The 26,065-nt window shown below is 46.9% G+C and overlaps 1 protein-coding gene across 2 annotated transcripts; it reads left to right on the top strand.

Annotated features, from left to right (window-relative positions):
* The first annotated feature begins 63 nt into the window (after positions 1-63).
* Positions 64-25,113, top strand: Rabl6 (RAB, member RAS oncogene family like 6). 2 transcript variants are annotated; one of them, XM_055600050.1, is made up of 15 exons: positions 64-424; positions 5,821-5,955; positions 6,963-7,010; positions 9,875-9,927; positions 11,544-11,635; positions 14,746-14,886; positions 15,280-15,385; positions 19,451-19,554; positions 20,527-20,855; positions 21,116-21,269; positions 22,079-22,288; positions 22,379-22,646; positions 23,008-23,179; positions 23,984-24,045; positions 24,165-25,113. In XM_055600050.1, the coding sequence occupies exons 1-15, from the start codon at positions 295-297 to the stop codon at positions 24,360-24,362; spliced, it is 2,202 nt and encodes a 733-aa protein (XP_055456025.1). In that variant the 5' UTR covers positions 64-294; the 3' UTR covers positions 24,363-25,113. The 2 variants fall into 2 exon arrangements, with proteins under 2 accessions (XP_055456025.1, XP_055456026.1); XM_055600051.1 differs by lacking the exons at positions 64-424; positions 5,821-5,955; positions 6,963-7,010 and having other exon boundaries at positions 9,876-9,944.
* The last annotated feature ends 952 nt before the right edge of the window (positions 25,114-26,065 follow it).

Here is a 26,065-nt window from a genome sequence, read left to right as displayed (position 1 = left end):
CGTGCGTCGTCTACGTGTCCCTCTTGCCGCCCCGTAGCCACGCCGGCGCCAAGATGGCGGCGCTGACGGGTGCTTGGCAGCTGCGCCGAGGGCCGCAGGATCCGGAGTGGATCCGCAGAGGCTGAGGCCCGAGAACCTCGCTCGGGGCCGCACCTGCCGTCGGGCCCCGGCTTGTGGCCGCGGCTGCTCCAGCCTCGGGGAAAGCCCGGGCCGGCCGGACATGGTGCAAGGCGCGCTTCGCTGCTGCTGCCGCTGAGCTCGCGGGTCATTCCGGCTCGCACGTCCAGCAGGAAGATGTTCTCCGCGTTGAAGAAGCTGGTGGGGTCGGAGCAGGCCCCGGGCCGGGACAAGAACATCCCCGCCGGGCTACAGTCCATGAACCAGGCGCTTCAGAGGCGCTTCGCTAAGGGGGTCCAATACAACAGTGAGTGCGGGCGGCGCCGTCGGGCAGGCCGGGGCGGCTGGCTGTACCCGGGGGGCGGGGGAGGGGGGTCCACCCAGCCAGGATGGTCTGGGAGATCCAGAGGGGCCGAGGTGGACGGGGTCCCTGGGCTCAGAATAGTGGCCCCTCCTTGAGGGCCGTCACCTGACAGCAGGAGACCTCCCCAAAAGAGCTGTGCAGCTACACTGACGGAGCAGCAGTGGAGTACCTGACTGGCGCGGGTACTCTGCGGAGAGAGACCATTACATAACAGGAGGGTGCGCGCGCGGGTGTGTGGCTAATGGATGGATGCGTGCCACCTGCCTCCCCTCCCCTCAAGGCCCCGGCGCGTGCTCTCACTTGATGCTCCTAAAAGTCGGTCGGCTCTGGGCCTTGAGCCGTGGCGGGGGGGAAGGGGGGGGCATTTTGTTTGTTATTGTTTTAAAGGGTTTGTAAGGGATATATTTTTTTTTTTAATTCCAAGAGGCTCTATATCTGCATCCCTGGTTCCACAGGAAGAAAGGCCCGCTATGCTCTTCGTTATAAATTATGTATGTTGTGCAGCCAGAAGCAGACGGTTCTCTTGACCTCTTTAGAGTTTTTTCCATTAGCAGTTTCTTTTCTAGAATAATCTAAAGATTCTTGGGCAGTTCCCTTGTCTGACATTGTTTACTTCTCTTCTATTTCTATACTGCTAGATTTTGAAGCATAAGTCTCCCACCCCACTCGAACACACAAGCTGCTCACTTTAAGCAGTGTCTTTCAGTGGCAGTGATATTTGGGTTATAATGCAACATGAAATTTACTAGGAGGATTTTGTGCACATTTAGAAGCAAACAGTTTATGTGTTAATTTGAAAGTTTGTATTTCTCTTGTATCTACAGAAGAGAATATTGAGTCAGATATTCAGTGGCTTGTGTTCTTTGGAATCTACGTTTGGATTCCTTACTTAGATTTGTATAGCATTACTCGAAACATAAATTTTATAAATTAAGCCTGAATTAGAAGCTTCTCACTTTTGAAACCTGCTCCCTAATGGACCTGCCCCTGTGGTCCTGAAGAGGAGGGACCTAAACGAGCTGAAGTCTTTCATATTTTACAAACTATCTTACTTACAGAAACAAACCTACAGTATAATAAATACAGATTTAGGATTCTTGTGAGAGTCACTTTTGATGCTTTCTAAGTTTTGAATTGTCTTTTACAAAATGCTGTCTTACATTCTGTAGGCACAATAATTTTTTTTTTTTTTCAATGTGTCAGGATAATAGAAATAACTCAGGGCACGGGGGCACATGCCTTTAATTCCATTACTTGGGAAGCAGGGGCAGGTAGATTTCTATGAGTTTGAAGACATCTTTCTTGTGGTATATCTAGTGAGTTCCAGGACGGCATGGACTACATAGAGAGACCCTTTCTCAAAAAGCAATAGAAAAAGAGTAAACTCAAAAAAACAAAAAACAAAAAAAAAAAAAAAAACCCAGAGTTTTAACATACCCACAGATAATTGCATCACTGTGAGTTGTCTGTATTTCAAAAGCAAAAAGAGGGAACTGCAACCAGAGTAAAGAGAGCACATTCTAAGGAACAGCACTGAACTGATGACCAACCTGGGTGGGATTCCAGACACTTATGCAAAATGGTGCTGAACTCACACTCAGTGTATGATTGACAACTTGCTGAGCAAAGTGTCTTAAAAAACAAATACTAAAGGGTGTTCTTTACGTAAATAGAACTTAAGCTGAAAAGACAGGTTTGGGATTCAAAAAGAAAAGGTAAGCAAAGAATGGGTCCATATGTAGTAAGCCCTGAATAAGCAGTGGCTGTATTAGTCACTAGTGATAATAAAGGCAATTGTTTAAAAAAAAAACAAACAAACAAAAAAACAATACTGAAATAGAGTCAGCCCTGAGTCCAGAATGAAGCTAGTCAGAGTTAAGACATTCAGAATTGGGGGAGGGGTATGGGTGGAAGGCTGCTGAGACAGGATCTCACTATGTAGTTCCTGACTGTTTTGGAACTCAGTTTGTAGACCAGGTTGACCTTGAACTCATAGAGACATGCTGCCTTTGCCTCCCAAGTGCTGAAATTAAACTATAAACCACTATAGCTGGCATGTATTAAAAAAATGTGTTGACTTTATATTACAGTGTGAATATTAAAATGTAGATTACAACTCTTTCAACTTTATGCCATGCAGAAAAGTTTGGCCAACTTAATAAAAGGCAAAGATAGCTGTGAGGAAACCACAATGGTAACCAAAAAATAGGATTAAAAAAAATTATTGGGGGGTATGCATGCCTTGGTGCACATGTGGCAGTAAGAGGACAGCTTGCAGATGTTAGTTTTCTCTGACTATATGGCTCCTGGTGTTGAACTAGAATTGTTGGGCTTAGTGGCAAGTGCCTTTACTTGCTGAACCATCTCACCAATCTCAGTCTCTCTCTCACTCTTGTGCTTGCTTGCTTACTCGCTCTCCCCTGCCCATTATTGGAGCTTGAACTTAGGTTCTTGTTAAGCAAGTCCTTTGCTGTTGAGCTACATACCCAGCCCCTTAAAATTATTAAATTAATGATTAATAATTTAATTATTAAATTTATTAATTAAATTAATTAATTATTAAATTAAATTATTAAAATAAATTAAATTATTAAATTAAGTGCTAATTTCTATTAGCAGTCACAATGCAATCAAAAAATTGGAAAAAAATTCTAAATGGGCCATATGGTTTTTGAGAGATACATTTATAATAGCAAAGGGAGTAAGTAAAAAGTTAGAAAAGAATCTGGCCTGGTAGCTGCAACTGCAGTAGTGTCATGTAACACACACTTGGAAGTTGGAGTAAGGAGGGTGCAGACCCATTGAGAAACAAGTTACCAATACATGATCTGTCCCTCTTAAATAGAGACAGCCATAAAAATTGAGAGTCTCAGCAAAGCCCTGAGAATGACAAAAGGACTGCATTGTGTTACCCAGTGAGTGATGAGGGTGAGGATCTGTATATGGCTTTGTTTCATTTTAAAATGGAGCCTTACTATTCTCAAACTGTTGAACATGTATGCTCGACTGGTCTTATGTCAATATTCTGAGTAGCTGAGAGGCAGGCATCTACTTCTACACTCAACTCTCAGCTATCTTTTTAGAGCTCTTAGCAGTTCCTTTATTAGTTCTTCATTGCTATGGGATGATCAACTTATAAAAAGTAAAAGTTTAGTACTCAGGCAGCAAAGGCAGGCAGAACTGAGGTCAGTCTGAGGTCAGCCTGGTCTACTTTAGCTCTACAAAGACAGGAAGGGACGTGTAGAGATCCAGATTCAGTTCATGGTTAGTCATGGTCAATTTGAAAGCCTAGAAACATAGATCCTGGGAAAGCAGAAGGAAGGAAATGCAAGAAAAGATAAAACGGATTTTTAAAAAGATCTGGTTGAGGCATTCAATAGAACATACCAGCTGATTATATAATGACTAATCTTGGAATACTGATTTTAAAAGGCAGAACAACCAGGTGAGGTAGCACATGCCTTTAATCTCAGCACTTGAGAGGCAGAGGTCTACACAGATAATTCCAGGCTGGCCAAGGCTCATAGAGAGACTGCCTCAAAAGAAAGCAGTGGGGGTGTGGAGAGATAGCTCAGGGGTTAAAAGCACTGATTTTCTCCAGAGGACCCAGGTTCCATTCCCAGTAACCACATGGTATGTCACAATTGTCTGTAATTCCAGTTCTCAGTGATCTGATGCCTTCTTCTCAGGATCCTGCATATACTTGGGGCATAAGAACTCTCACAACCACATGTACATATGCATAAAATATATTTTTTTAAAGCAAAACATTCAAAGAATTTATATTGAGGACTGGAGAGATGCTTGATGATGTGCTTGCTGCACTGGATTGTGGTCATATGTACCTTTAATATCAGCACTCAGGGAGGTGGGTTTCTGAGTTCCAGGACAGCCAGGGCTACACAGCAAAACCCTTCCTCAAAACCAAAGGGGGTGGGGGAAGGAGGGCCTGTTGCTTTTCAATGGAACCTGAGAGGGAATTTATTGGAGCTTACAGTAGCAGCAGGCAGATGGACATGGCTCTGAGAGCTTACATTTTATCCACAAAGCAGCAGGCAGAGAGACTGGACCAGCCCTGGGCTTTTGAAACCTCAAAGCTCAATCCCAGTGACACACTACCTAATCTTTCTAAGCAGTCCGCCAACTGTTTGACCTCTCAGATATGGGACCATTCTCATTCATGCACTGCAGCCAGATGGGACCAAGCACATCCAGAAGTCCAGCTGAGCTGTGAGACCAAGGTGGCCACTGGCTTCTGGTACAGTAGATGGGTTTGGAAATGGGAAGGGACTTGACTCTGCAGCAGACCAAACAGCCTAGGAGAAAGGAGGAAGTGACCATAGGAGCCCATAGCTTCCCCTTACCCCGCCTCTTAAGTTTCTATATCTTCCTAGACCCTTTCCTAACCTAATGGATGCCTTGAGGACAGCCTGGAACTCCTGCCCTTCAAGGTGTTTTTGGCAGCATTATCAATCTCTGCATGTCCCATAGTGCTGTCCAGGAAGCACCAGCCTAACACCCATGCCTTCCCTGCCCATTTCAGCATCATCAGTCATTCATGACTCCTGTCCCACGCAACAAAGATGTCAGTCTTCCCAGCCAGTGCCAAGCCTGTTCTCATTCTCCTTTGCTCCTGTTCCTCCTAGTTTTATTGACACTGTGTCAGCTCCAAACTGCTCTTTATTACCTTTTCAAAACACCTAATGGTGTTTACCTCTCTTATACCTCTCTAAAAGGTATAAGGGCCTAAAGACAATACTACATCTCATTCACCCCATTCATGGAACTTTTTTTTTCCACATGTCAATCCTTGCCCAAAGCCAACAGACCCTCCTGAGTTCAGGCCTGGTACACAGTGCAGTGAGTGAAATAGGTATAGACTTACACAAAACTGCACTACAAACAGTAGTAGTGTGAGAAAAGTTGATGGGAAGCCAAGTACTGGGTACCATCCTGGGCCCTGTTCTTTGATTGGTCAGCTCAAGTCTGTGCAGTCCACCCCTGATCCTAAGGGTCCCTGGCAGTTCCTCAGAGTCTGTAACTAGGAGAAAGACAGGCCCAGCACTCTGGTGCTGCCTTCTGCCACCAGCCCTGGCTTCTCTTCTTGTGCTACATTTCTGGCCACTGTCAGGTACCCTTGTACTTTTTGGAGACTCTGTCCTGCCTTAACCAGAATTAGTCTGTTGGGGAGCTGCTGTCATCCTCACATATTCTTTTCTGCATGCCAGTCACCTGAGAAAATACAAATTCACATTAAGTTGGGACAAACGTAATACTTTAAAGTTTTTAAAGAATGACTGATTAATCTTTTTTCTTTCATTTGCCCATCCTTGCCCCAGTGAAGATTGTGATCCGGGGTGACAGGAACACGGGCAAGACTGCTCTGTGGCATCGACTGCAAGGCAAGAAATTTGTGGAAGAATACATCCCCACACAGGAGATCCAGGTCACCAGCATCCACTGGAGTTACAAAAGTGAGTTCAAGGCCTATAATAGCTCAGCACTCTTTTTTACCCCTGTACAGTATGTGTCCTGCCTTCCCAGTTCATGGAAGGTACTTTATGAAACTGAGAAAACATTGCCCATGTTGGAGGCCCCACTAATTAAAGTTGCATGTGAATTACCTCATCTGAGTTTTGAATCTGAAGTTTCTCCTCGGTGCCTCAGGCCCAGGATACTCAACAGTTACAAGTAAGGAAGCAAAGACACACCTTATAAGATAAGAATTCCCTGGATACCTCTAGGAACAGATCTACCCATAGTCATCAGTGGCACACAGGACTGCTTTACCCTGTGGGAGTACATGCTGTGAACCCTGGCAATTGCTCATCCCTGGAGAACAGTGTGGCTATTTGACCCCTTGTCCTTCCCTTCTGGGTCCTGGGGTCTTCACCATCCTTTCAGTTCCCTCAGTTCCAGGACATCCCAGAATGGACAGTGGCTGTTGAAAAAGGCTAACTGGAACTTGGAAAATGGTTTTTATTCTCATGAGGCAAGTCAGGGCTGGCAGTAAGAGAAAGCCTCAGGAGACTGTGGGGAAAGTGGCCAGGTAGGCAGAGGGCTGTGGCAAGGGTATAAGGGCTACAGCCAACCTGGGCCTGTTCAGATGACTCAATATCAGAGCTCTAGCCTTTGAAACTGAACTGCATTCTTGCACTCTGCTCAACCCTCACTGAATACTGGCCAGTCAGATGAAGAAGTGGGGTTGGAGAGATGTGACTTGGACAGCTGCTTAGGGTGTGAGCATCCATTCAGGGACCCACAGGCTACTGAGTGTGATTGGCGTGTGATGGCTTTATCCATGGGCTAATAGATGAATTGTCCTGCATGCTAGGGCCTAGGGGAACAGCCTTACAAACCCTAGAGCATGCATTGCACAGGCCCCAGGAAGCTAGTGATATCAAAATGCCCTTGACCCTGTTTGGCAGCCCAGAAGCGGCTGTGATACTAGTTATTAATCTGAGGATTTTCTTTGTTTCAGCCACTGATGATGTAGTGAAAGTTGAAGTCTGGGATGTAGTTGACAAAGGTAAAGTACATTTTTTTCTTTAATGCTTGATGGACTTTAAATAGGCAACTCCCTCTCCACACATGCACCTCATTTGCATGTCCTTGTGCCCATTACCTCAAGTCTAGTTATTCTTCCTTAGGTCCCATGTCCTATTTATCCCTGTCACACAGAACCACTTTTGGCTCAGAGACATGACAAAGGCACCAACTGTATTTACTCAAGAATATAGGAGGTTTGGTTTGCTCTTACATCAGAGTTTTTGTGTGATCCCTTCCCTACCTGCTCTAGGTTCTGAGACCTGGTCACTTCCCTCCCTTAAAACTCTGACCCATATGAAGCTGTTTCCAAAGCCCTCCTGTGTTTCCCATGGTATCAGACCTGCATGCAAAATCACACTGGGCCCTAAGCCTCAGTAGCTTGGCAGCCCTGCTCTGAAGGGAACAGAATGTATCCTTGGCATTCACAGGGTACTACTGTCAGATATTCTTTTACTAAGTGATGGCTTAATGATCAGTGGTCTCTAATGAGAACTTGTTTTTACAGGCAAATGCCTACAAGGATCTTGTCTGACTTGGGTCCAGTTTATAACTACCTGTTTGACCCTCTGGCACTGGGACAGCCCTAATTATTGAGATGGACAGTATAAGTTCAGTGCACCAGCACAGTAGAAATGTATAAGACGGCACCATGAATCAGGAAGGTTGTGGGAGGCAGGAGCAAAGTCAGATAGCGTGAGAGCACGCCTTGGTGTGGTCCAGGACTTCATTCAAACAGATTTGCCATGGAGAGTTTTAATTGGATTTAGAGAAGAAGGCAAGCTGGATTTTGTTATGTTGTTAGCTGTGTTACCCACGTGATAGAGGTCAGCAACCTGTATATAGCATTTCTTACAGACTGGGTCACCAAGTCAAAGCACCTAGGTAAACCCAGCCGCACAAAGATCTGTCCTCATCTAAATCTGCAGAGGGCAATGTCAGAGCTCCTCCTCAGAGTGCTCTTGTGGTGGCATCTTACCTTCTTATGTTGGGTCATAAGTTCCTCTGTGATCCTGGGGGTGACATTGTGTATGTATTCATACAGGTGCTGAGCAGTGTGACTTCTCACATGTTAGCCTCTGACCAAACAGGCAGAGCATCACCTCTTTAGCTTTTAACATAAGACGTGACCTTTGACCTCTCACAACCCCTTTGGAGGTACTACCTTTGACCTGACTCCTGGCATCCTCAGCATGGCTGTGCTGCAAGTCCTCCAGTTCAGGACTTTACAGGAAGATGTGTTTTCAGGGCTCTGGTTTCTGGCACAGGTTGTGCTTTCCCCTCCCTCCTCGATCAAGTTTTTTTTTTTTAGTGTGGATTTGGATCAAGTGTTGAAGAATAGTTGAAGCCACTTTTTTCTGTGGTTCCAGCAGTAACACAGCTTATTGAGCCCCTGTTGAACTTGGTGTGTCTGTACACCTCTGAATGTTGTGTGTGCATCTTTGGAGTATTGTTATAACCTGCTGCCTGAAGTCTATCACTGTATACACTGAGGGTAAGAGTCACATCTACATGAAGCCATCAGGTTGCCTAGGCCAGTTGTCCTCCACAAGCCATAACCCCCATCAACTCAGGAAATACTTGCTGCTGCTCCACAGAGGGGCCACCACTTTGGAACCACAGTGCCTTCCTAAGTCTTGATCAGATCTAGTCTGCACATCTACAACTGCTGCCATGGGATGCACTGTCCTACAGACAGGATTTTAAAGAGTGCATCAGGACTTGGGACTGGATATCAGATGGGACTCTAACGCAGCAGCCTCAACCTCTCACTCAGGACCCTTCAGCATGGCATGTTCTATTCCAGCTGGCATAAGAGCCCATGAAACAGGATGACACCTCCACTGCCTAGGAGCCATGGAACACTTTTCTTCCTACTGTACTAGGCTCTCGGGTATCTGCGCAGATCCTTGTTTATGTGAAGTCAGGTTGGCTCCCAGCAGGGACAGCTCCTAAGTCATGAAGTACCTATATATTCATGGCTGTTGTTTCCCACTCACCATAGAGGGGCAAGAAACATGGACCCATGTGGTCCACAGTCTGAGTAGTGTCCATAGCAGCAAAGGACAGAAATATGAGAGAAATGAAAGCAACCAAGGGCTCAAGGGCAGTGGGTAAGTTTTCCAGAGGACTAGGCAGGTAGTTTAGCTCAGCAGGCTCAAGTTTTGTGGAGGCAGTGTTCACAAGTCCTTGTTTAAAAGCTTTAAAAGGGAAAGTTAACAGAAAGTAGCTTGGTGAGTTTTTGCTTCCCCTAGCCTCCCAGCTCCTGTCCAACCCTTCTCTTCTGCCCCAAGAGTGGTTCCCACAAACACTTTTACACCAACTTGTGGGAAGATGCTGGTTGTGCTAGAGACTCACACCCTGAATGGCCCTCCTGCCATTCACTCTGTGAGGGTCAGGTTGAACCATTACTACACCTGAGGAAGAGAGGGCCTGGCTCCCAAGCTGACCTGAGTGTGGGACTTCCAGAGTGATGTGGAGCTTGGTGTTATAAGCAAATTAACCTGAGTTTGTTCTCAGGAGGCATTTGTTTGCTCAAGGTTGTGAGTAGCCCATTTGCCCAGATGGACATTTAGATGTGAAAAGGAGGATGGACAGTGATATCATCTTTTTATCTCTAGAGTCCAGTGTTAGACTCCAGACAGAGCCTGTGGCTATCTGCCAGATAAAAACACTTTAATAACCATGACAGGCAATGTCAGGCTGTGCTGGCCTTCTTCTCATCTCCCAATGTGCCAATGTCATAGTGATGCAGGAAAACTGCTTAGGGAATTCCAGATACTTCCTCACTTAGGCAAATCCTGAGCTGAACAATTCATTCCTAATTTTTGTTTGTCTTTTAACAAGGAAAATGTAAAAAACGAGGTGATGGCTTGAAGATGGAGAATGAGCCCCAGGAGGTGAGCCACATTGTCAGGTGGGTCTGTGCCAGTGTCTTAAGCAAGGCATCTGTGGTTCCTAGGGAGGTCTCCAACCCTTTACCCTGGGTCTCCTGCCCATCCTGAGATCCTGAACATTCTAGTTATGCTATGGGTACAGTGGTCACTGACTGTTGTTAACTACTTTCAAGACTGTGCTGCCAGGGTTAAATTTTAGGGTTACTGCCTACTTAGAGTGCCAGCCCCATGTGACTGATACCTGTTCTGCTTCACTCTGCATTCACAGTGAACTGAATGGTATGAATGGCCTGTAAGGGGCCATATTTTACATCTCTGTCACAGTGGCTTTGTTCTTAAAAGTGCTAGTATATTTTGGAGACATGGCCCTGGTACCACAAGTGGGACCAAGCACAGTGCTCATGTTAGATACCCCTTCCTTCCTGTTGTTTTAGAGAATTTCGCTCTGTATTCTCCCTTAGTGGATAGAAAGCCTCCTCCCTCTTCAAGGCTGGAAATTTAAATAATGCATACCCCGTCCCTGGCCCTTTTCTATGTAGTCTTTGTTCTGGAACTCATCTTGATGGGTTGATATTATATATATATACGTATATATATATATACATATATATATACATATATATATATACATATATATATGTATATATATATTTTACCATTTGCATATTTTTTAATTTGTTTTATTTTGCTTTTTTTTTGTAAGTTTGTTGATGTTTTCACACACATATATAGTGCATTCTGTTTACTCTCTACCTCCTCTTGTCTCCCTCCTACCCCTGTCATCTCCCTCCTTCCTACAAGTCCTTTCCTTCTTCTTCCATCATTTCCTTTGTTGTTGTTGCTATTGTTGTTGACTCAGTGTTTGACCACATGTCTGAAATTATCCACTGGCATTTGTTGTGCTCACTATTGGGTACATGCTGAAGATAATACCTACTCCTCCCCAGTCAGTAGCCAATAGTTTAACAGGGATAGGATCCCCCATGAGAGCTAACATCCCCAACCCGTGATTGGCTGTTGACAGGTGCAGGCCACCACAGCTGCCAAGAGCATCTCCTAATCCTCTCAGTCTTCTGGTTCTTAAATTCTTTCTGCTTCCTATTCCATGATGTATGTTCCACTAAACTGTCATTCCCAATAACTTGAGCAGCCAAAAAGAATAGATTTTTCTGAGTAAGGATGTGAGTAGCATTTATCTATGGATGTAAACCTAATATTTAGGATGCAGTTTGTGTCTGTCCAATTTAGCTAAAACAGCTGTGAGCCCACTCATCCCCACCCATGGCCTATGACTTCCCAGCCATGGGGTTTGACCAGGTTTCAGCACCATGTGTTGTTTTGTTTTTCCTCTGAAAACCATCGCAAGGGGCAGCTGAAAGCACTAGCACTTGCTTCTGGGAGTCTTTGGGCAGGCCTCCCCTGCAGAGGTGGAACTTTTTGCTCCAATTTCCACAGCTAATCTTGTGTGCACCCACAAGTGTTTCCTTAAGGTTTTTTCCAAAACAAAATGACATTTTACATTAGAAAAGCCCCATTCTGCATTTTTCAGGTGTTTGAAGGTCCACAGCTGTGGGATTTGCCAGGGACACAGTCTTACTCTTTCTTTCTTCTCTTTCTAGGCAGAGTCTGAAATGGCCCTGGATGCTGAGTTTCTGGACGTGTACAAGAACTGTAATGGAGTGGTCATGATGTTTGACATCACTAAGCAGTGGTAAGAGGGGCACAGGTAGCTGCCAGTGTCTGCATGCCTTCATGTAGTACCACGTGATTCCTCTGTTGGTGTGGAGCTTCCTGCTATGCCAGCTGTGGGCAGAACCCATCACCTAGAGGACTGAGGCATCTGTGTACGAGATGGGCATAGATTCATATCTGTGCAGAGGTTAGGGGAGTCGGTGCCTCAGGCTGATAGCCAACAATGATAGGGATTAGGTGCCACCTCCCACAACATTGCTGTCAGAACCAAGTGGCCTATTGTATTGAGGGGGAGCTTCCCAGAAACAACGCACATGTGCATGAGTATGCACACACACACCTTCTCAGTAACTCACCAAGAAAACACAGCTAAGACTCGTGACAACAAAGGACAAAGAGCAAAGTGAACAGTGGGTCCAGGGGTTCAAAGACCAGGTGCAAGCCTCCTGAAACCCCACCAAACTCCATTGAGGGAGACATAATTATGAGAAATGTCCTCAGGAGACTGTATTGCACACTGTGATGAGACTGGGAATCTTTCTGTCACCAACAACAGGAAAACATCCAAGAGGCTCCCAAGTGTCCCAGAGTCTTGCTTGCTCTGAAAAACAATGTCTTAAAAACACTGTAGGAGCCAGACATGGCTACTATACACCTCCAACCCCAGAAAATGGCAGAGGCAGGTGGGTCTTTGTGAGTTCAAAGCCAGTCTGGTCTACATAGAGTCTAGGTTAACTAGGGCTACATAATTAGACCCTATCTAAAAAACCCACTGCATTAAAAGAAGGAAAGAAGCCCTGACAGCAGCTCATTTTAGAAGTAGCCTTTGGGGATTTGCCTTGCCTTTTACAGTACTCTTATTAGTGTTACATGTATAATCTGTGTTCACATTAGAAAAAGCAGAGAATAGCATTCTGTTCCATCATTGTTGACAGCTGAAACAGGCCAGCTAGGTTTTCTAGCACCATACATTTACAATGCGACCTGATTGTACTTCTGTTACTTAAGAATAGTCACATGGCCCGTCTGTGGTGGTGCATGCCTTTAATCCTAGCCCTTGGGAAACAGAGACAGGTGGATCTTTGTGAGTTCAAGGCCCGCCTGGTCTACAGAGTGAGTTCCAGGACCGCCAGGACACACAGAGAAACCCTATCTAAATAACAAAAACAAAAAAGAATAGTTACATACTTGGGTACACCAGCTTCCAACATGTGTGCATGCTAAGCTGCTAAGCCTTGGATTGCCATTAGCTCTGGACATGTCATTGATTCTGGTTTAAGGGTCCTGAACCTAGAGATCCTTGGTAGCCACAGTCTACACTAACATATTCCTGCAGCCTCATATTCCTGGGCCAATACTCACAGGCCCAGATCCAACCCTCCCAACCTCAGGACACCTATATGCTTGCCTGACAGGCTGGCAACTGGCATACGCAAGAAGCTTCTGGGGGCTACAAGAGGCAGGATGGGCCACATGCTCCAGTTCAGCAGTATATGTGTGTCATAGACACCCATATGCAAAACATACAAGTATAGAACAGATACGTATTTTGCCTATGTGAGTGTTGGTAGTACTTGAGACATGTCTTTGCCATGTGAAATTGTGTCTGGACACTGAAGGCCCCTATATTCCACTATGATCTTTGCAGTCTTAACTTCACAAGACCCTGCAGCTATCAGGAAGGATTACAGTGGAGCAGGTAGTGCCTTTAGGAGCAGTGAGGATCTAACTGCTTGGCTGAGTATCATGACGTGATTTCTGATCTACAGAGTGGATAGGAGACTAAGCCAGCTCAAGAAGGATGAACAGATGCTTATTTGGGAGCCATGAGACTTTATAGGCCCTTGTACTCACAAAACACCAGTCATCAGACCACAAGGATCACAGCCATTTTTGAACTTCTGAGATCCCTAGACATCAACATGATTGGTTCTAGTAGTTCATGCAAGTTAATAGACACTGTTCAGAGCCTGAGCACTGAATGTGAAGGATGGAAAATAACCATGTTCACACAGCTGCCATTCAGTGAACACACCTCAGATGTCTTGTGGGTTAAAAGATGCCAGAGATACTTCCAAAAGGATAGAGCAAAGATGGGAGAGGCTGCCATAGTTACAGGCATGTTGCATTTTCATTGCTTGGAAGGAAAGCTGAATCATACTCATTTCATAGATTGTGGGAGGTGTATGTTTGTGGATTTTCTAGAAACTAGGTCTCTGCATAGCTTAGGCCAACCTGGAACTGATTCTGTAACCTAGACTGGCCACAAACTCTTAAATCCTCTTACCTTAGCTTTCTGAGTACTGAGGTTATTGGTATGTTACTGCCATTCCTGGATTTTTTTTTTTCTTTTTGGGGTGGGGGCAGGGCATAGATACTGGAGAGTGAGCCTGGGACCTTGCATATGCTCAGCAAGTGCTCAGCCACTGAACTATCCACTGAACTGTCTTTACAAGACATTTGGAGATGTTGGGCTAACTTGTAAAATGGATCTACAGGGCACTCCCACATTAAGTCAGCCCTGGAAAGACCTGTAAACTGTAGGTAGCATTGTTCACTGCAGAATAAGCAAGGCCCTAGAGACAGTCACTTCACTAAGGACACTTCAGTGATGGCATTCGTGAAGCAAGAGCCAAGAAGCAAGGATAAGTGAATGAGCTGCAACCCCAACCTCAGTTTGTAACAGAACTGAAATTCAGAATGATGCTACAAACAAGTTAGGCTCCAAGTTCTTTTTTATGGGGAGTGGAATAAGGAGTTGTGTGATAAAGACCAGAAGACTACCTATGGGAGTCAGCTCTTTCACTCTACCATGTAGCCCCAAAGATCAAAGTCAGGTCATCAAGCATATTGGCAAGCACTTCTGCCCACTAAGCCACCCCACTAGCCCTTGAAGCAGTTTTATACGTGGTACACTAATTAAAGGCAAGAGAATGGAGCACCATGATTTGAGGTGCAGAGGAACTGTGCTCTCTGGGAGAGAGTGACCAGAAATGCAGGCTGCAGGTTGTAGTACTTGTTCATCTCTGAGCACTGCCTGAGGTGACAGGTGCTCTGGGGATTTAGACCAAGCACATAGCTATCTGAGGGTCACCCAGCTAATGCAAAACACTCCTTCCCTTTTCGAAGGACCTTCAATTATGTTCTCCGGGAGCTTCCCAAAGTGCCAACCCATGTGCCGGTGTGTGTGCTGGGCAACTACCGTGACATGGGTGAGCATCGAGTCATTCTGCCAGACGATGTGCGTGACTTCATTGACCACCTGGACAGGTGGGTGCTACCAGTTCTGCTCCTGTGACAAGGACCTGTGTTGTGCTCTGGTAGACTTTGGGGGAAGCTTGTAGACACTGGAGCAAAGGCATGGTCTCATCCTGTGTTGGAGATAAAATGACAGCATCCTGGCCCAGAGAGGGTGAGGAGGAGTTCCAGGTCTCCAAGAGATGGTAATGATATAGAAGATGTGAAGACCATATGGCAGGACTGTGGGGCCTGCCTGGCCCCTGTCAGTTCTTCAGATCACCCCAGAGGAGTAAGCAGCAGAAGTCCTTAGGAACCTGCTGGCAGAAGGAAGCTAGGTAGGCAGGACACCTTAGACTTAGTTGTGGTCCTTGACATAGGATTTAAGCCACCCTGCCCACTGAGTTCCTTTATCTTTGAAAACAGACCTCCTGGTTCCTCCTATTTCCGATACGCTGAGTCTTCCATGAAGAACAGCTTTGGCCTAAAGTACCTGCATAAGTTCTTCAACATCCCATTTTTGCAGCTACAGGTAAGTACTTACCAGGTAGGACAGATAAGTAGGTAGCCATCACTTTTGTGGCTCTGCACAATGATTGGTCTTCTCCCTAAGCCTGAGAGCACTCTCGGGCATCATCTTGGAAACTGGCTACCAGCATGTGTTTAGTGGGCTAGAGATGACACATACAGCACTCAAAGCAGCAGGCTGAAAGTGGGGTAACATTCCTGCTCTCTGAGAGCATTGGAAATCTCAGTCCAACATGCAGGGCCCTTATTTTCCTGTGGGCCACAGATCGAAGTACAGGCCCCTTTGCCAGACTAGCACAGAGTTATGGAGGAGGTCCCAGGCATACAGAGGTGTCTTTCTTCAAGAGACAGGTTCCAGGACATGCAGCTTCTGTGACACCACCTCCAAGTGCTGTGTTGGCTGTACTCTGAACCATCTGGCCATCTCATAAAGAACAGAAAACCTCCCTTGCCTGAAGCATCTAGCTTTCCTGATGCAGTTGAGGCACGTAGGATGGCTTACCAGGGTGAAGAGCCTTACCTACCCTCCTTTTCAAAAAGTATTCTTCTTGGAACCTTTTAGATGTATAAAAGTGGCGTAGGGTGTACATAGTGGCACAAACCTATAATCCTAGCATTTGTAAGGCTAAGTCAAGATCACTTTGGATTTAAGGCTACATAATCAGGTTCAGTAAGTGTGAGACTCCTGTCTCAAAAATTAAAGTGCTGGTCATAGTGGTACACACATGTAATCCCAGTACTTGGGAAGTGGAAGCAAGAGGTTGATCAGAGGTTGAAGGTCATCCTTTGCTAAGTAACATGTTCACAACCAACCTGGGCAACAACACAAGTTGTTGCAGAGATAGATATCCCTACCCAGTCCCCACTGCCTCTGGCTTATGGTTCTATCTTTTGTCAGAGCCAAGGAGCCAATGTCAGTCTATAAACTGAATTCAAGGCTCCATCTAGTCCCAAATTCCCACTACAACCTGCTTAAGCCATGGTCAGTTTCTTGGTCCTGAGGCATGCTGTAGTTTCTCAGAGCTAAGAGCCTCTGACTAGACAGATGATGGGACAAAGCTCTGGATCCTAAACACAAGAATGGAGGACCAATCCCTGGCACATCCCTTTTGGGACCAACAGCTGAAGCAACTTGGTGTGAGATCTCTGGCTACCTTTCTGGACCTGGAGACCTGTAGCCTCTCCTGTGTCTAGAGACCCTTCATACTTTATCCAAGACACCAAACTCAGGAAAGTAAAGCCCTTCTTTTCCTCATCTCTCTCCCTTTTGAGGAACATGAGATTCCTGCAGGTGGGGTTATGCTGAGGAGCCTTGGGTTAGGAAGAAGGCCAAGGCTACTCAATTGGAAGCCTTTCCACTGAAGACTCCTGCTGTTTGACCAAACTTCCTGGGGAGCCAAAACACACCCACCTACTCACTCCAGATAGGAACCTAACAGACCAAAGTGTGGATACCACCAAAGTCCAGCTTTGTGAACCAGTGAGTTTTATTGGGGTGCCTTACCAAACTATGAGTGAGTACTTATAGGAGCAGAAATTACTTAAAGCTGTGTCACCAGAGCCCACCCTTCCCCAGAACCAGTAACAGCTTACAGAAGCTAGGAACCTGGAGCACCCTTCACAGCCAGCAGGCAGCTCAACAGGTCTAAGAATGTCTAAACCTCTTCCATGCAGCCACTCTGGTCTGAGTCTTCCTTCTCTTCTGAGAGTTATCCTTTCATCTCAACTTTCTTCCCTCTGAGAAGCACTCTTAGCTTTTATTGCTTGTTGGAGCAGAGAGGGCCTAGTGAATCTGGTCAGTTTCAGGGACTTCCTGAAGCTATTTTAAGTTGTTTGCCTTCTTGTTTAAAGAGTCCTGCAATATGTAATGTTTCCGTGTCAGAGGAAACTGTTAACAAAACTGCTTACACTGGTCCACTCTGTGAGAGCTTTACCACTGATTTCTGCCAAGGGAGACAAAGGGATGCCAAGATAGTCAGGGAATCTGATGGCCACTGTCTGGCAGTGGTTGGTGGGTGCCTGGAACTAACCATGGATTGAAACATTCTATCTTGAAGGGGCTGACTACTCTTCTAGAGAATGACATTTCAATTCCCAGCACCCACATGGGTGGCTCACAACAGTCCATTCTCAAGGGATCATAAATGCCTTTCTGTGCTCTGTGAGTACTATGCATTTGTAGTGCACAAACATAACATGCAGACAAAACATCTACTTACATTAAATAATAATTTGAAAGAAAAACATTTCTTTGGGGGTTCAGGAATATAGCTCTATTGTTAGATTACTTGCCTGCCATGCACAACACCCTGGGTTCCGTCCTTAATACTCTAAAAAGCCATGTGTAATACATGCTTGTAATCACAGCACTGGAAAGGTAGAGACAAGGAGAAAAAGAAATCCAACATCATTCTTAGCCATGAAGCAAGTTCAAGGCCAGAGAACCTGCTGCCCTTCCAGAGGGGCAACATACACATTGGGTGGCTCATAGCTGTCTGTTACTCTAGCCTCAAGAGATCCAATGCACTCTTCTACACTCCGATCATTTAAACATGTGGTTTTTCTCACACACATATATGCACATAAAAATAACAAGCCAATCAAGTTTGTTCACACCTATAATCCCAGCACTCTGGGAGGCAGAGGCAGGGATTACAGGACATCCACAACTACACAGAAACCTTGTCTCAAAAAAAAAAAAAAAAAGAAAAAGAAAAGAAACAAAATAACAAAAACAAGTCTTTAAAAAAACAACTATAGCCAGGCAGTAGGGGCACTTTACTTCCCAGCATTGGGGAGACAGAGGCAGGCAGATCTCTCTGAGTTTGATGCCAGCCTGGTCTACAGAGGACAGCCAAAGCTACAGAGTGAGACCCTCTCTCAGACAAAAAAAAAAAAAAAAAAAATCATATTTTATATATGGTGCATGCCTTTAATCCCAGCACTGAGGAGGCAGAGGCAGGTGGATTTTTAAGTTCGAGCCCAGTCTAGTCTACAAAATGAGTTCCAGAACAGCCAGGGCTACACAGAGAAACCCTTTCTCAAAAAAACAAAAAGCTATAATTCCACCATTATTTAAATCGCTAGTTATTGGTCAATATACAGAGTAAGGTCTGAATAATACAGTGTATTTGATGTGGCTGTCTAGGTTTTTCTTGGTGTAGCATATCTTTAGTTTTAAAGTAGAGAACTCATCAGTCTGTGGTATGCCGACATATTGGTCCTGAGTGTTGATCTGCATCATTCTCACTTATTTCTTCTCCTTCTTTTGAGACAAGGTTTCTCTGTGTAGCCTTGGCTGTCCTGGAAATCCATCTGTATGTAGACCAAGCTGGCCTCAAACTCACAGAGATCCATCCCTCTGCCTGCCTCTGCCTCCTGAGTGGTGGATTAAACGGCAGGGGCCACCACCACCCAGCTCATGTATTTCTTTTCATTTTTCAGAGTATAAACAAACCCCAAGTCTCTTGGTCTGTAGTTACTCCTACTTTTTTCATTTGGTTTGTTTGCTCTGTGCTGAAAGCACCCCTAAGTGTGAGCCTGGGGCAAGCCCTGTGCCAGGGCTTCTTGTGAAATCAGTGCCTGTCCAGCAGGGCCTTTTCTGGTTAGAAATACTGTCTGTCTCCTGTGCTTACACAACCTAGAAGTTGCTGTATTTCAAGATTAAATTTAAATGCAAGAAGCCATGTCAACTGACAGCCATAGCAGCTGGACTCAGAGGTTTGATCTGATCATCTTTGTTCAAGGTAGAAGTGTACAGTTTACCCAGTCTGTACTTGGCCGAGTTCCTCACCCACCCAAAGTTGCCCCTGGGACTCCCCAGATGCTTTAAGTACCTGCTGCCATGGTTTTGTGGCCTGAAAGGCTGTTGTAGCCAACTGAAAAGTGCTAGTGACCAAAGGTATGTAGAAACAAAAGGTGACGCTTTCTGGTGTGGTTCCACATGACTGACCTGTATCCTCCAAGCCACACAAGCTGACCTTAAAGGCAGCCAGTCCTCATGCCTCTCACAGGAAGAGGCTATAGAGTGAAGAAGAGGCTTACTCAGCTATGTCTGCTTCCTCCACAGAGGGAGACCCTGCTGAGGCAGCTGGAGACAAACCAACTAGATATCGATGCCACACTAGAGGAGCTGTCTGTGCAGCAGGAAACTGAGGACCAGAACTACAGCATGTACGTGAGCCAGCATCTACAGATATGCAGGCCCCAACTAACCTAAGTGGGAAGGGTGGGTGCCACACCCTGTTGCCAGTGAGCCCTAGTGTCAACAGATAGGAGCCATGTGCGAAGCTTTGGTCTGCACCCATGAGGCAGTAGAGAAAGCACTGACTATTCTTCAGCCAAAAATCTTAGTGGTACTCAGTGTAGAGCAGTGTGGGGAATAGCTGACTAACATGGCTTTGTAGCTCATTCCAACCTCTTAGAATAAGGTTTTGACGCGCTGTGGCCCAAAACCCTTCCTGTTCATCCATTGAGGGTCTGAATTATTACTCAGTGCACTTCTCTAGAACAAGTGGATTAATATTGTGAATGGAGCCATGCTGTATTGGGGAGCAGCCTCAACTTCCATACATCCCCCTCAGTTCTTGTAAACAGTGAGAGCACATGCTCCTAAGGGTGTTGGCTCTAGCATTTTATATCCCCAAGTACTTTAGAGCTAACAGAACCTACAAAGTGCTTAGACATCTGGATCAGCACATCCTGTGATTAGAGCAACTCATTGAATGTAATTGCTAACCCTGCCCCACTGACCATATCCGGCCACACCTCTTGGTCATTAATGTTTGGCCATATGGATACTGCTGACAGTCACTGGCCTACCCAAATCCCATAAGAACAGTTGGTCCTTAAGGAACAGTCTGGTCAACCATCTCTGTTTTGAGACTCAGTTCTCTGGGCTAGTACCAGTATAGACTCAGTTCCCTGGGCTGGTACCAGTGTACAGGGAGAGCATGGCCTCTGGAACTACAGTGCTAAAGAAACAGGATAAGCAAGACATTAGTCTGGGTACAGCTAATTAGTAGTCAAGCACTATCCTCTGCCTAATAGTATAAATGCAAAAGGGACACTGATGCCTGAAAGCCTTGGAGAAAGAGGGCCAAAAGGAAGTTGAGTCCTCATTCCCTGCCCTTTTGCCCCTCCTAGCTTCCTTGAAATGATGGAGGCTCGAAGTCGAGGCCACGCATCCCCTTTGGCAGCCAATGGGCAGACCCCATCATCAGGCTCCCAGTCGCCAGTTGTGCCTCCAAGTGCCGTGTCCACAGGGAGCTCCAGCCCCAGTACACCCCAGCCTGCCTCCCAGCTGTCCCTTGGTGTCTCCTCCCCCTGTCCCTCAGCACCATCTCCCGTACCCCCACTGGAGGCTATGCCCTCCTCTGTACACCCTTCAGCCCCAGCTCCAGCCCAGCGTCGCAGTATCATCTCTCGGCTTTTTGGGACCTCATCAGCTGCAGAAGTGACCCCTTCAACTCCAGGTAGGCCTGGGAGCAGCCCTCTCAAAGATGTAAATTTGGGGCCAGCTTCTGGCATCTTGAGCTTCATGTCCCTCTCTGGAATGTCCCTGTGCCCGTGACAGGCCACATGGACCAGCCACTCCTTGGCCTGGTTCTAAAGCAGCCTGTGACCTGGAGCCAGGGTTCCTGGATTGTCAAGTCCCAGTCCTACAGGCACAGTTTGGGGCTTGCCTAGCACAGGAGCAGGGACCACATAAGGAAGAAACAGCATTTCTCTACAGAGCCAGCTCCAGCTCTAGAGGCCCCAACAAAAGTCCAAAATGTTGAGGATTTTGTCCCTGAAGATGGCCTTGATCGAAGCTTCCTAGAAGACACAACCGTGCCTAAAGACAAGAAGAAAATTGAAGCCAAAGGCCTACAGCAGGATAGTGACAGGTAAGGGTGGATTGGTAGAGCTGAGTGCAGGGTTCACCTCAAGGACCGGCCAGCACAGCTTCCACATCCCATTCATACCTGGATCACCCAAGATGCTGCTGTAGGTTGTGGACTGCAGTCCTCTCTGGTGCTTGCTAGGTTGGTAGTTAATTCTTGAGGACAGAAGCTGAACTGTGGCTACAAGAACTGAGGAGAGGACTGAGGCCATGTTTCAAAGGCCTGCTCAGTCTAATCACTGCCACCCTGGGGTACATAGACAGCTAGCTCACCCTGGAGCAGGGCAGAGTTTATGGCCACAGCAAGCTAGAAGATATTAAGCTGAAATCTTCCTAGGACATCAGGATCCTTGGCAGATAGCCTAACAGGGACAGAGCCACTCTTGAGTACATCCTGGCTCAGCTCAAGTGTATTGAAGTGTATTGACCTGGGTCTTTTCATATAGATCCAGACAAGCAGGCCCTGGCCAGGTCTGCTTTCCTGCGGCTAGCCCTTCCTGTAATCCCCTCTCTTCTAACAATACCCTAAGCCCTGAGGTCATTCCCTCTAGTAGATCAAATGTTGAATGACTTAACATCTCTAGCACTACCATGTTCTATGGAACCAAGGGCTTCCCTTCCAGAAACAAAATTGATTGGAGGCTTCTAACTGGGCTCCTTTCCCAGTGGCTCCCGCATTAGCCAGCAACAAGGCAGTATTTCCCTTCCTCTTCTCAGCAGCCCCTGTGACAGCCCAGAAGCTCTTGTTACTAGAATGTGGTATTGCACACAGCTCCCCTCAGAACTTCTGACTGTCTACCCCCTTTTCTGCAGCGATGCTGGAGATGTCATAGGAGGGAACCCCATGGTGGCAGGTTTCCAGGATGATGTGGATATAGAAGACCAGCCACATGGCAAATCCCTGCTACCTTCAAACCCCATTCCCAGTAAGAACATCAGTCTTTCAAGTGAGGAGGAAGCTGAAGGACCAGCAGGCTACCCCAGAGTAGCTCCTCAGCAATGTTCAGAGCCTGAGATAAAATGGTATGGGATGGGATTCCCAGGGTATGGCCAGCTGAGGTTGTAGCAACCTAGGGTGGCCTCAGAGCTCCTGACATTTCTTCTTATGTGAAGGTCCTCCACCAAGGCCTCACATCCACAAAAGAAGGGAGCTCCCACACGAGCCATACCACCATGGTCAGATGGTCTCACCACTGGCTCAGAGCCTGAACTCAGCAGTATCAAGCCACCCACTGATGGCGCTCCTAGGCCTCAGGAAGGGAAGGACAAACAGGTGTCATCAGAAAGTGATCCTGAGGGGCCCATTGCTGCCCAGATGCTGTCTTTCGTCATGGATGACCCTGACTTTGAAAGTGATGAGTCAGACACACAGAGGAGAATGGTAAGGACAGGCTGCTGGCTGGGAAGCTCAGCTTCCATTCTTCTTGAGATAGAAGACAATCAAAAAGGTCTGTTTGCCAGAGCAAGGTCTGAGGAGAGGCAGGAGAATGTTCCTGGCTCCAGTGCTACACAGGCACAATCCTTTCTTTTTCACTGAAAAAGCCTGAAGCCTTTGGAGAAAGTGGACAAGAGTCCATGGGAGGGGGTACATTGTCCACATGAAGGCCCTACTGGTCTTTCTGAATCTAGGTCAGGTTAAGCCCTCTAGCCCAGCCCCTGGAGTCCCAAGGGGACTTGCCAACCTTGCTTCACTCCCATGCAGTGGTCAGGAACAATAGATCTACCAGCTGCTCTCTTTCCAGGGGCCGTTCCCAATAAGAGAAGACTTCTCTGATATAAGTGATGAGGATACTGGGCCCTCTCAGCCACCCGTGCCCTCCAAGCCAGCAGTCCCTGCTTTCAAACTGAAGAATGATTCAGATCTCTTTGGGCTGGGTCTGGAGGAGACAGGACCCAAGGAAAGCAGTGATGAAGGTAGGAGGGCCTGGAGCTTGTCCCTCTCCTTGATATAATTTGGAGGTCTTCATTCTATGGTACTCCAGTGTTTAAAATTCCTAGCCTGCAGGCCAGGAATCAGACACCTGCACTTGGGAGGCAGAGGCAAACAGATCTCTGTGAGTTTGAGGCTAGCCTAGTCTACAAAATGAATCTAAGACAGCCAAGGCTACACAGAGAAACCCTGTCTTGAAAAACAAACAAACAAACAAACAAAAAATCCTAGCCTGCATATGTTTTCTTTTTCTTTTCTTTCTTTTTTTTTTTTTTTTTTTTTTTACCATAGCTATTGGCTATGAGAGTTTCTAGATTAGAGAAACTCGCTGGCTGGCAAACGTACCCAACCTAACATGTGCGTTATGGTCCAGAATGGCCATCTAAGACTGTCACCCTGTTCATGGTTCCTTATGGGTTCCCACCTCTCCTCCAACTGCTCTACCAACATTCAAAGCTTTTGCATGTCCCAGGCCTTCTGGACAGAACTATTTTGGAAAAATTGAAACCTGCCTAGCAGAAGTACTTAGAGCTGCAGCCCAGGGGCAGACTTGGGCCATCTCAATACCAACCAACAGCGTAGCTTAGGACTGTACTAACGGATTCTCAGACCCAAAGGGAAGAGAAGAAATTTAGTCCTGGGCTTGTTCAAGGCTCACCAGCACAAGAATACATGGAAACCCCTAAATTACCTCTGGGACCTCTGTTGGGGATGGGTTATCTGCAGCAACCTCTGCCTGACCATGCAAAGTGGTTGGGTGTAAGAGCTTAGCTGTGTTTCTTGTGCAGATAAAGACAGCAAACTTCCCTCTAAGGAGAAGAAGAAGAAGAAGAAGAAGAAAGGCAAAGAGGTACATGCCCTGCCCACCACTGACTTCACACCTAGCCTGGGCAGTCTGGGGTCCTGGAAGGTGGGATGTAGCCTTGTGAGTGTCCCATTGACTCTAGTTCTGCTCTTTGTGACTTTCAGGAGGAAGAAAAGGCTACAAAGAAGAAAAGCAAACATAAGAAAAGCAAGGACAAGGAAGAGGGCAAGGAGGATCGGAGAAAGAAAAGGAAGCCTCCTCGGAGCAAGGAGCAGAAGGCTGCAGATGAGCTGGAAGCCTTCTTGGGAGGCGGGGCCCCTGGCAGCCGCCACCTTGGAGGTGGGGACTATGAGGAGCTCTAGGCATGCCAGGGGCAGTTAATTGTCCTGGGAAGAAGGGTACTGCCAGTGGCTGATTGGGAAGGCTGCTGTCTATGCACTCGAATTCCCAGGACCACTCTGCCACCTATGTACCCCAGCCATTGTGTCTGCCCCTGTGTGGTCTGGCCCACTCTACATTAATGTTTGTCCTGGAGACCTTGGGTCAGGCACTGCAGGTGCTGGGCCTCAACCTAGCAGAAGCCTGCTCTGCAGGGAGGGAGGGGACAGAATAAAGTTGCAGCTGGCTTGGTGGATCACCTGGCCCTCCCCAGATAGAGCTGCAGCCAGTCCCCGGTGTTTCTCAGGGATGTGCCTGGGGCCGAGAAGGGACCCACCAGGGTCTGTTTACAGAGGCAGGATGTGGGGTTGCTTGGCTTCTCAAATGTTAACCACCCAGTCCCACTCCTGCTTGCCTTCCTGAGCTCTCCCAGGACCACAGCATGGCTTGGGTTGTGGACCTTCTTCCCCATGGATCCAGAGTAGAGCAGGGTCCTGCCCTGAGCAGATGTGTACTCAGGAGGGCATGGCAGCATCTGCTACTGCAAAGTGGCCCAGGCCCTCCACTGGTTAAGACTGGCAAGAGAACACAATGTACCTCCTCTCCTGTGGGAGAGGCACTGACAGCCTGCCACTGTGTGCCAGCTGCGCCTCTGCCTGTTGAGCGCCTGCGCAGGTGAGCGTAGCGAGCGCTTTCTTAGACACTCCACCCAGACTATAAAACTCTCCGATTTTACTGTGGTGTATGACTGTTTTCTGATTCTCTAAGCTGCTTGAGATGAGTGAGACCAACCAATATATGGGCCAGGTGCTATCAAAGAACCATTTTGGAAAGGTAGCTGGCCCAAAAGGTGGTCTGAGGACTTCGTGCCTAGCCATACCATGTCAGCCAGAGAACCGACCTTGACACAGTTCAGGACTTACCGCACAGGCTGACGAAGAGTACCTTGAGATCTCGTGCCCTAGGAAGACGGTTGTGTCCCACTGTCCTCTGCTTGCGGGAAGTCTCGGGTCACCTGCAAGCTATTATTCCACCCCACTGGCAGCTCTCCACTCTCACCCACTGTGGACACGTTGCCATGAGAACTCTCCAGAGGCAGACAGGCATTTAGGCGGAGCATACTGCTGCGCCTACTGGGGTCCAAGGCTGAGAGCACTTTCTTAGAATTTGTGGAGGAGGGGAGTAAGGTTCCCTTACCCTTCTGATAGGGAGCTGTGCACACAGGACAATTGGTAACTGAGCAGGTGCTTTGGGACAAGCGTTACCTGCCCCTTTGGCTCCTGGCTTTTGGACCCCTGATGTGGAGAACAGTCTTTGGTAAATTAGCCCAGAACTGCACATTGAGCAGTAGCATCAGGATCTTGCCAGATGTAGTGCTCAACAAGGTAGGTATTACTCTCATGTCTGACAACTACCAAGGCCCAGTGCCTCTGGCAAGAGGCAGGCAGGGTAGAACAAGGATGTAGGTTAGGAGCAGACCTCATGAAGACCATATCCAAAGGAAGCAGTCTTAACAGCCCAGGCTATCCTGGACACTGGAGGTTGCAGCTACACTCCAGGCTGAGCAAGCCATCTGGCTCCTGGGTACCTGCCGAGATTTTGGCATCTTCAGAGCCAAAAAGGGCAGTTCCTGAGGAGAGAGCAATGTGGCAGGAACCTGCTCATCTCCCACCTGTGCCCAACGACA

This window comes from Psammomys obesus, unplaced genomic scaffold (assembly GCF_907164565.1).
Source record: "Psammomys obesus unplaced genomic scaffold, mPsaObe1.curated_primary_1811, whole genome shotgun sequence".
NCBI classification, from domain to species: domain Eukaryota; kingdom Metazoa; phylum Chordata; class Mammalia; order Rodentia; family Muridae; genus Psammomys; species Psammomys obesus.
The sequence above is the reverse complement of the archived record's forward strand: the minus strand, read 5'-3'. Positions and strand labels throughout refer to the sequence as shown.